The sequence below is a fragment of the Mesoplodon densirostris genome, chromosome 1 (genome assembly GCF_025265405.1).
Source record: "Mesoplodon densirostris isolate mMesDen1 chromosome 1, mMesDen1 primary haplotype, whole genome shotgun sequence".
In the NCBI taxonomy this organism is placed as follows: Eukaryota; Metazoa; Chordata; class Mammalia; order Artiodactyla; family Ziphiidae; genus Mesoplodon; species Mesoplodon densirostris.
In genome coordinates this window covers 231,232,865-231,243,952 of record NC_082661.1, presented here as the reverse complement: position 1 = coordinate 231,243,952, position 11,088 = coordinate 231,232,865, and the positions used below count along the sequence as shown (strand labels likewise).

The following is an 11,088-nucleotide window of genomic DNA, read 5'->3' as shown; positions in this document are numbered from 1 at the left end:
TTTGTTTCTCCCAATTATGTGCACCCCCCCATTATAAAGAAGTGACTCTCCTAGATGGTAAGCTTTCTTTCAAATTGAACTAGTGGAAAAATCCAATACGAAAGTAATAAATACAGCAACAAAATTATAAGGAAGGAGTGCAGCAGCTCTTGAGCCTGGCACTTTTTTGGGGGGTGGGGGAGGTGGGAGAGAAGCTGTGTTTAAAGGGTTTTGGCTGCAGTGAAATCACTCGCTTTTCCGGCACGGTTAAAGCAAGGAAATTCAAATCGAGTGGGAACGTGATCCTCTTGCTCGCTGGCAGCGGACGCTGCGGCTTCTCGTCTGAGAGGTAACTCGGCAGACAGACGGGAGGGGCGGGGAGCGGAACCTCGGGGGTCTGAAGAAGCCCACTGAGAGTCGTCCCCTGAGCGCGGACGCGGTGGGCGGCGCCTGGGCCAGGGCTGCCGCTCACCTGGAGCTGCAGGTGGAGAGCGACAGGGGACGGCACCTTGACTGGCTTTCGGAAAAACCGACTTCTTCCGCGTCACCAGACTTTTCACGTCTTTCCAGACATACTGGGTTTAGCCAGGAGGAGAACCAGGTGGGCGTGAGCAACTTTGGGGCAGTCGAGCGATGGGGGCGGGGGGCCGCGAGTGGAGGGTACCTAGTGGCGTAGCCGCTGCCCTGCACCCCAAGCGGCCACCGCTTCTGCGGCTTTAAGGGAGCTGCCGAGTCCAGGCTGTGTCGCAGCAACTTTGTATCAGTCATGTCGCCCTCCTGGTGACTGACAGCTGGAGTTGTCCAATGAGAAGCCCGCCTGACCCGTGCAGCTTGGAGACTTGCTTCCCTCCGGGCCAATGGGAAAGGCCCAGGGAGGCGGGATAGCAACCTGAACTTTTTATCTGGACATGTGACCGGCTTTTAAAAGGGCCGGCCCTGGAGCTGGCCCACTCCCCCTCCGGGCTTTTGCCCGCCCTCTCGAGCTCTCTCCCTCCCTACTTCGCCCGCTCTGGCCCTACCCGTGCCCCCTCCTCTCCGCCCCTCCGCGCCCGGGGTGTCATTGGACTGGGAAGACGTAAGCCAACTTCAGGCCGCTCGGAGGAAACGCGTGCAGTCACCTGGGTGCAAGAGCGTTGCTGCCTCGGACTCTCCCGCTGCAGGGAGAGCGGCACTCGCTGGCCTGGATGTGGTTGGATTTAGGGGGGCTCCGCAGCAGGAGTGTCGTGGCGTTGGCGAGCGCTGCAACAGGTAGACGCCGTGAGACGGACCCCGGCCGAGGCAGGTGTGTACGGGTGCGCGGCTGGGCGCCGCTTGCCCGGGTCGGCGTGCGGCCGCGGCGCGGGAGCGTGCACTTTGCAGGGAGAAGTGGCTGCGTAATCCGGAGGCAGTCAGTAGGGTGCTGTGTGCTTGTTGTTTTGTTTTGGTTTTCCACTTTTTCTCCCCTTTGACCGCCAGAGGACTATTTTGGGAAAGTTTGGCCACTTTGGATAAATGCCCTCTAACGAGCAGCTTTCAACCGGCTTTGGCAGTGGGAGATCTACCACCCTTCCCTTTACCCAAAGATGAATTTCGGATCGTTTTCCTTGTACAGTTTTTAAAGGACGTTTGAATAATATTTCTTTCCTCTATCAATTGCGGAAGCACCCAAATCTCAGCCGGAGGTGTAGCGGTAAAAGGGCAGTTGAAGGAGATATCAGATCCTGATAGATCCTGTATGAAAGGGGCTCTGGAAATTCGTGCATTTCCCGTTCCTTAGTATTCACGAAACTCCTGAAAGAGATTATGCTTTCTGTGGCATCAGTTGGAATTCTAAAGGCATCCTAGAAGGGATGAGGCTTCTTTTGGTGGCATCAGTACCCTGCTACTGAATTTAGGTGCACAGCTTTTCCTAATGAATTTTAAAAGGCCAGGTTTAAATCTTAATGGTTTATGGCACCAACAGTTTTAACTATTTATTATAACAAGTTTTCAAGTAGGAAAACTTGATAGCAGGCAAGTTTTTGAAACCACTTAATTTCAAATGCAGTAATTGCCCTTTAACATTTGAATTGCCATGTCTCTAAGTGCTGTTATTGATCATATTTACATAGTAATGATAACAGCGTTCTCCATCTGTGAAGTTCTGGGAAGTATTAATTTTATATTTGACTTCATAGCACGCTATCATGGAAATGCTTGAGGAGAGAAGTTTTTAAAAATAATCTGAAGGGGAGTTTTTTCCTTTAAGGAAGAAATAGTTTAGTTCGGGGCTTTTAGAAAGATCAGGTGGCTCAGTGAATTAGGTGAGTGAATAGAAATCAGATGTGTTCAGTTCTAACTGGTTCTCCGGCTCCCTTAGGTGACCTTGGGCTGATTTCTATCATTTACCTCATCTGTAAAAAAAGAGGAACATAGTAATAGTTATGTAGGTGGGAAGACAGCAAAATAGTTACAAACAGTGAACTTTTACAACTATGCAACTGGTGCAAATTATGAAATTCTTAAGGTTCTGTCTTTAAGATGTCATTATAGTCAAATAACTATAGAAAATGATGCATTTGAAGGGAACTATGTTTGGGGGGTAGTAAAAGTGAAAGTGTTTTCAGATAAAATATAAATTCGCAAGATTCCTTGTTAATATTCCTGAAAAAAAAAAACTACTTCCTTGTGGAAAACAGCAATTTAACACAGTCTGTAAAATATAAAATTTTAAAGTCAGGGTTTTCCTTTGCAAAATAGTGTTTACGAGCATATATATGACTTAAGGTAGAACTATCAGTGCTTTTCCTTACATTCCTTATGTGAAAGTTCCTTTATTTTGGGGGGGAGGGGGAGGCCGTTTGCATGAAAATTAAGGGGTCTTCATGGTTTTTGTCTTTGTCTCAAGGGAGTCTCTGTTAACAGTTTCCATTTGTAAGGGAGACAAATCTGATTTTATATAAGCTAGATTTGTATACTGGTATCTGTTTCATCTTATACTTTAGTAACAAAACTTTCCCTTTACCATCTGGATATTAAGTTCTATGAGGATCATATTCATCAACTAATATTTTGAGTATTCACTAGTAAGTTCAGGAAATTCTGTTCAAGCCATGGTCCTTATACTGGTTTTAAAAAGACAGCCTGGATTTCCTGGACACTGTAGGAAATAATTACCTAACTGATCCATTTGTTATCTTAATTAAGATAATTGGGAGAATTCAGCATAAAATACTTCAATAATCATATTCTTTTAAAAACCCAGTCTTTAAAAATATTTGCAGTGGAAGCATGCTGACGTCCTCCATTCTTTTGTGTTTGTTACCAGCCTTTACTCTATTTTCTTTGTTGAGAGGTGCATTAGGTTGGTAGATGAGAATACCTTAAACAAAGCTAATGTAATAGATTTCAGCAAAACCTTTTGCAAATTCTCTAATGATAGACCTGTCAGTAGTGTGGTGAAATGCAGGCTGGTTTATGTTATTGTCAAGAGAGTTCAAGGCTAGCCAGGCAGGACTTGGAAAGTTATGATCACCTGCATGATGTTAGCTGACAAGGTGCTTCCTTGTAGATTGCTTTAAGATGGTTCTTGCCCGTCAGCTCCAGTAGAGATTCTCTTCAAATCTTCACATAGCCTTATGTATCCGTGGCTCCTGCTTTGAGGCAGAGTGATGAAAAGTGTCCCTCAGCCTGCTAGTATGTGTTCTGTGAAAAAAAGGTGCAGTGACCAAATTATTTAGAGGACTCTGGATTAAAAAGGAAACAGATTTCTGTACCGTGGAACTTCCCTGGAGTTTTAGCATGCAAATTTCCACTGTGAAACTGCAAAAAAGGCAGTGAGTGATCATGCTTTCCAAAAGACAATTTGGAGGATGAATTTTTGGAGAGGGGTCTGGATGAGGATGGCCCTTCAGACCCAGGGCAGGTGGTTCTCTTGCCTGGGGGGGTGGGCAAGGAGCGATACTGTAGGTGTGGGAGTGAGGAGGGGTGAGCCTGTGGAGACCTTTGGTAAGGGTGCCAAGGCAAGGGTGACTTCTGGGCATGTGGGTAGAGGGTGGCGCAGTTCACCAAGACAGAGAATGTGGGTTTAGGGACAGGGTTGGGGGTGGGGGAATGATACACAGTGGTGTTCAGTTTTGAACAGGAGTAGACATGTTTCTTGTGGTGTTTAATGAACTTGGACCTGAAACATCTATACCTTAGATATACATCTGTTCAAGTTTGCTATGGGGAAGACAGAATATTCTCAGGTAGAAGTAGAAGCAGCACATAATATTTACTGGTATTTTCAACCCATGGCTACTATTAAATGGTTTTTCAGTAAGGTAGAAAAGGCCAGTATTAGCTGTTTTGGTCCCATTTCACTATATATATATATATATATTTTTCTTTTTTTTCTTTTTTCAACTTTCACTTAGCTTTCATCCACACTAATTTTTTTCAGCTGGAATTACTAGATTACGTCCTCAAACTTCGTAATTTGACTTATTTTCCACTGTTTTGTGATTTGATTTGTAATTAGGAATTTATAGAAAAATGTTCCTTAAGTAAAAGCACACTGCATAATTGGGAGATTTTAATATTCACAAGTTACTGAGTATTGATTATGTTATAATAGTTTATCTTTTTAAATTTGCATTATGCTGTCGTCTTGGGATGCAGTGGTAAAATTGATAAAGTGCCTTCTGGGAACTTAAAGTCTAGTGTAGAGTACAGAAAAGTAAGAGGTAATTATGATACTTGGACAATTTGGGTATTAAATTTTGTCAGTGAGCCCTGCAATATCTGATGCCAGTTTATTTAGTAGAGTCATTACATTATTTTTCCATGATAATTAATATAATTTCTGGAGCAAAAAGGCGTCCTAGTCTCTTTGTAATGAGGGGAACATAGGGCAGATGGAGATTGTGAGTGGCAGAAGTTGGTGGGGAGAGGACTGAGAGGCCTAAAGTAATATTTGTATTCAGAACTTCAGAAACTGCATCTTTTAGATCAGGACCTTTATTTGGGTCAGAGAATGTTTACACACCTGAAAGGATTTGAAAAATGCATACTTAAAGATTTTAAGAGTTTTATGCATCAAAATGCACAAATGAAGTTTTATTAAGAGTGAGTTAATTTTCTTTGAGATATGTTTCTTTAGAGTGGTGGTTCTCAAACCAGGGGTGATTTTGCACCCACCAGCCCCAGAGACATTTGTCAAGGTCTGGAGGCAGTCTGGGCTGTCACAACGGGGGAGGAGAAGTGCTACTGGCATCTAGTGGGTAGGGGTCAGGGAGACTGCTGGACATCTTATGATGCGTAGGACAGATCTCAACAAAGAATTATCAGGTCCCAAATAGGGCCAAGGTTGAGATAGCTTGGTGTAGACACCTGGGATCAAATTTCAGCTCTGCTGTGTGGCCCCTGCCTCAGTTTCCCCAGTTGTATCATTTGGGATAATACTTTTGCCAGTCTTGTAGGGTTGTTTATAAGGGTAAATAAGTTAATATATGTGAAAGGCTTGTAATATGGCATTGAATGATATAATGCATAAGAATTATATAAATATAGGCTATTATCATTATTCTATCTATGAAATAAATTTATAGAGAGAGCCAGTGAGTAAGATGGTATATGTAAAACAATCCTGTGGGCTCCCTGAGGATGGGGACTGGGCCTGTTTTGTTTATCACTATAGATTCAGTGACTACTTGTAGGCCCAGGATGTAGCACATACTGGGTAAATATTTGTTGAATGAATGAACACATAAATTGTCAGGGCCCATCTCAAACTTCCTCCATTAACTGTTGAGACTGAAACTGGCTGTCTGTTGGGAGTCGTTTTAGCAGAAGTACTGCTAGGTCAGGCTGCATGTCAGAGTCCTTGCCAGGACTGAAATACAGACTGGAGTCCTGATATTCTCAAGTTGTCATACAGCCTCTCTGTTATGGACCAGCTTAATTAATCAGGATATGAGACTCTTCACTTTATAGAATTGATATTAAATTATCTTCATCACTAATCCATTTTAAGAAAATCTTATTGTTTTGCAAGTAATTCTTAAGTTATTTTGCCTGTGATCATTTACTTGATGACCTTATATTGGGAAATGGTAACATTAATTGCATTTCCTTGTTGTTTTTAATAAAGCCACATATTAGATATGGAAAGCAGCTTCCATATGCTGGAAAGACTCCAAAAGCTTTGGAGTTAGAAGATTTAGTTTTAAACCTGACTTTGTCACTTATTATGCCTTTGACCTTGGGCGAGTTGCCCTCTTCACTAAGCCCTCAGTTTCCTCCTTGCCTGCCTGTGAGTCCCCAGGATTACTTTGCATATTAAATAAGTTAACATTTGTAAATACTCTTTTGCAAACTCTAAAGGCTGTATTATAGCAAAGATGATTTATTGGTAAATATTCTTTGCAAACTCTAAAGGCTGTATTAGAGCAAAGACGTTAGTTTTATTTACATGCAAAATAGTTTTATTGCTTCTTATATTCTGACTTCCAAATTACAGTCAAGACTGTTGTATCAGCACCTAAGAAGGTAATAATTTTAATATAACTAGAAGTATTGCTTATAATAAGTAGAATACATATTTAGAGATCATTCCATGCAATTTCAGAATGTCTTTTAGAGTAATCTTGCTATCAAGAACTCTAATTTGGTTTTTTAATATAAATTTATTTGTTAGCTATGGAAACCAAAGGCTACCACAGTCTCCCTGAAGGTCTAGATATGGAAAGACGGTGGGGTCAAGCTTCTCAGGGTGCGGAGCATTCTTCCTCGGGACCTACAGAGCGGACCGATGAGAATAAGTACATGGAGGTCGTCAACATAAGCTGTGTTTCCGGTGCTATTCCAAACAACAGTACTCAAGGAAGCAGCAAAGAAAAACAGGAACTACTCCCTTGCCTTCAGCAAGACAATAATCGGTCTGGGATTTTACCATCTGATATTAAAACCGAGCTGGAATCTAAGGAACTTTCGGCAACCGTGGCCGAGTCCATGGGCTTATACATGGATTCCGTAAGAGAGGCCGACTACGCGTATGATCAGCAGAACCCACAAGGAAGCGCGAGTCCAGCAAAGATCTATCCACATGTCGAACAGATGGTGAAATTTTATAAAGAAAATGGCCACCGTCCGTCCACTCTGGGGAGTGTGAGCAGACCCTTGAGGTCCTTCATGGCTGACTCGGGGAGCCCCGAGAACGGCGGGGTCACGCGCGCCATGGTGAAGAGCCCCATCCTGTGTCACGAGAAGAGCCCTTCTGTTTGCAGCCCTCTGAATATGTCATCTTCGGGTTGCAGCCCTGCCGGCATCAGCTGTGTGTCCTCCACCTCGGCTAGCTTTGGCAGTTTCACAGTGCACAGCCCCATCGCCCAGGGCACTCCTCTGCCGTGCTCCCCTAATGTGGAGAATCGGGGTTCCAGGTCACACAGCCCAGCCCACGCCAGCAACGTGGGCTCTCCTCTCTCCAGTCCGTTGAGTAGCATGAAGTCCCCCATTTCCAGCCCCCCGAGTCACTGCAGTGTAAAATCTCCCGTCTCCAGTCCTAGTAACGTCATTCTGCGATCCTGTGTATCCAGCCCGGCAAATATCAACCACTCAAGGTGCTCTGGTTCCAGCCCTTCCAACACAAATAACAGATCCACACTGTCCAGCCCAACTGCTAGTACCGTGGGATCTATCTGTAGCCCCGGAAGCCACGCCTTCAGCTACACTGCTTCGGGCACCCCGGCTGGATCCAGTGCAGCCCGGGATGCGGTTCCTAGTCCAGACACACACGAGAAATGTGCTCAAGAGCTTCCCTTTCCTAAGACTGAGGAGGCAGAGACTGCAGTCTCCAATGGTGTGACTGGCCAGCTTAACATCATCCAGTACATAAAGCCGGAGCCAGATGGAGTTTTTAGCAGCTCGTGTCTAGGAGGAAATAGCAAAATAAATTCTGATTCCCCATTCTCAGTACCGATAAAACAAGAATCAACCAAGCATTCGTGTTCGGGCGCCTCTTTTAAAGGGAATCCAGCCGTCAACCCCTTTCCATTCATGGATGGCTCATATTTTTCCTTTATGGATGATAAAGACTATTATTCTCTATCAGGAATTTTAGGACCACCTGTGCCCGGCTTCGATGGTAACTGTGAAGGCAGTGGCTTCCCAATGGGGATAAAACAAGAACCGGATGATGGGAGCTATTACCCGGAGGCCAGCATCCCTTCATCTGCCATTGTTGGTGTGAATTCAGGTGGACAGTCCTTTCACTACAGGATTGGTGCTCAAGGTACAATATCTTTATCACGATCAGCTAGAGACCAATCTTTCCAACACTTGAGCTCCTTTCCTCCCATCAATACTTTAGTGGAGTCGTGGAAATCACACGGTGACCTGTCATCTAGAAGTGATGGATATCCGGTCCTAGAGTACATTCCAGAAAATGTATCAAGGTAAGTGGACCTTTTTCTCCTCTTTTGAAAATGGCTTTATAAAATGCTGAAGGTTAGCACTATCTTTACAGTTAAGAAATTTAAACACGTTTGATTTTTGTTTTCAGCATGGTCATTTAGCGCTTCCCCCTTTGCTTGTTGGTATGTTACTACTTCTTTTGAAATAGAGAAACCAAAAATTCTGTGAATCTCTTAGAAAATATTTGTGTTGATTTTGGAGGAGTGTATTTCGGTGTTTTTCCCCCTCTGCATTGCCTGTTGTAGGTGTTTAGGAGAAGTTTGTTTCCTATTGCCTGTTACTATATTTACTTTAGCAGACTAGTGCTGGATTTTTTTTTCTTTTTTCTTTAGCTGTGTACGGGTTCACTAAAATTGCTTTAAATTGGTCTCTTTGTGGTCATAGTCTTTTTTTTTCCCTTTAATTTTCTTTATTAACCACTTCATTGGTTGTGAAAAATGAAATGAAACCCCAAATCTGTTACCCACACGCTCCCCACCCTCTTCGTCTTTTTCTAGATTGGTTAATCGTATGCAAGTTGTGGTTTTCAGTACAAATAAATCATTTCCTTAACTCTGGAGGGCTTTTAAAAGACTCAGCACATCTAAAATTACTAAGTGGCCCGTCTTGCTTTCTTACTCATTGGAAGTGAAGTATGTCACTGCAGTTTTGAACTGGTATATTTATAACTTTTAAGATCTGCAAGACATACTTTACTTACTGTAAAGTACCTCTTGGCTTTCCTTCATGCAGATAGCATATTGTATATATTTAGAAAAAACAAGGAAGAGGTTTTAGATATGACTCTGAAGGGTGGTTCTAAGTTATGCAATGAATACTTGCATTGGACTTTGATTCAGTACTGTGTTTATTACATGGTTGTGGTCAATGATCCCTGTATTGAACATATAAAGAATAGATTTCCTGGATATAGTTCACACGGGCATCTAAGAAGATGTGGCCGTTTTCCTTAAAAACTTATTTGGTGGGAAAAATGGCCATTCCCATTAACAAGATGTAAGGTTGACGTGTATTCCTTACTCTTTCTCCTTCGGTTTTTTACCGAAGCGAAAGGAAAAACTTTCATTTGTGCGTTATTTGCATCATCATCGACTCATACCTCGCTCCTCTTGCTTTTATAGAAGCACACATTCCATAAAGGAAACTTACACATTGTTACAGTTCTCAGTAGCATGACTAGTCAATCCTATCCTAATGCTGCCTCTCTCTCCTAAATTCTAAACTCTTTACACAAATGCTGAGGTGGCATGGTTTTCGTCAGAACCAAGCTCAGCAGGTGTTCCACTGCTAGTGCTTTGTTTTACTTTCAGAGAAGGACATTTTGCACACGATGTAGATATTTTTGTAAGTGATGTTTGTAGTGGGTTATTCAGAGGGGGGACAGCCTGGTAGTTAAGAGCATGGCTGCCCTGGTTGAAATCCCCAACCTTGCGCCTTAACTGCTTTGTGACCCTGTGCACATCCCTTCACCTTTCTGGACTTTAGTCTTCTCATCTGTAAAAAGGGAATTCGGTAGTACCCATCTCAAGGGTAGTCAAGACAATTGAGTTAATTTATGAGAAGCACTTTCACTATCATCTGGTACACGGTATGCATCATAGAGTATTATATACAGTTCATTGATTGCTCTTAGCATTTAATGCAATTGTTTTCATAACCTTTAGTTTCCATTTCTTTTAGTGTTCTCTTTTCTGAATTATGTGAAAGTCCACAAAATCTTTTAAAGAAATATGCATAGTGTAAGGAAATATTTATTGATAAATTCTTATGATTATTTTTTTATGGTTAGACACCCTACATTTGCTACTACATTTCTATTTATGCTCTTTTACTTTTGAAGGCTATTGCTTTGGGTAATGATATTTCTGGTAGAAATACTAGAGTGATACTAGCTAAAATCAGTAATTCTCTTTTGTTTGTTCTGTATCCTATTTCTACTGTTTTAATTGTCTTTTTCACACTCAACTCATGAAGCCCCTCCTGGTGGTCTGGGGACCCATAGCCGTACATATTCGTATAAATCAGTGACCTTGAGCCTACTCTGCCTTTGTGGGAACCTGGAGTGTTGTCTGGTGTCTCTTCTTGAGCATTCCAAAATTCTTAATGAGCTTGTTAATATAGTCAGAGGGGATTCCTTTTGTTGACATATATACCGTTATTGTGCTAGTTAATATAAGTTTTCCAAAAACTGTAATGTCAAAGCTTTAATGTTATTCAAAGTCTCTTTTAGATTACTAATTCTTTACAGCTTTTCCTGGTGAATATTATCCAAATGTATTTGTTTTGATCATTCTCAGAGTAAACTTAGATTTTTTTCTGGATTTCAGTCTACATGTTACAATATTTAATTTAATCTCATCCAAGCTTCATTATTGGCCTCTTCTTTTGTGTCTTTTGGACCAAATCCAACCTTTTGCCTATTTCATAATTTATAATGATGATACCCCATTCCAGGGAATGTTGGATTAATGAATTAAAGATTGTAAAGGATCCAGGCAGTGCGTAACTGCTTCTAAGTTTCATAATATCCTTTATCTTTAGGTTCAACTCTAAACTGTTTTAAAGTAGATGCCAAAGTATGGTTTGGGGTTCCTGAGACCTTTTCAGGGAGGTCCACAAACTCAAAAATTGTGCATTGGTAAAAGCCATTCAAAATGGAAGATAGACCAACGGTTTTAATGTAATAGTGTGTGAAAA

The 11,088-nt window shown here is 42.1% G+C and overlaps 1 protein-coding gene across 1 annotated transcript in view; it reads left to right on the top strand.

Moving 5' to 3' along the window:
- Window positions 1-1,179: 1,179 nt before the first annotated feature.
- Window positions 1,180-11,088, top strand: part of NR3C2 (nuclear receptor subfamily 3 group C member 2) — a 368,626-nt gene continuing 358,717 nt past the window's right edge. Inside the window, exons 1-2 of the mRNA XM_060095191.1 lie at window positions 1,180-1,261; window positions 6,617-8,372. Coding sequence (XP_059951174.1) covers window positions 6,619-8,372 — 1,754 coding nt within the window. The 5' untranslated portion in view covers window positions 1,180-1,261; window positions 6,617-6,618. The remainder of the gene's footprint in view (window positions 1,262-6,616; window positions 8,373-11,088) is intronic.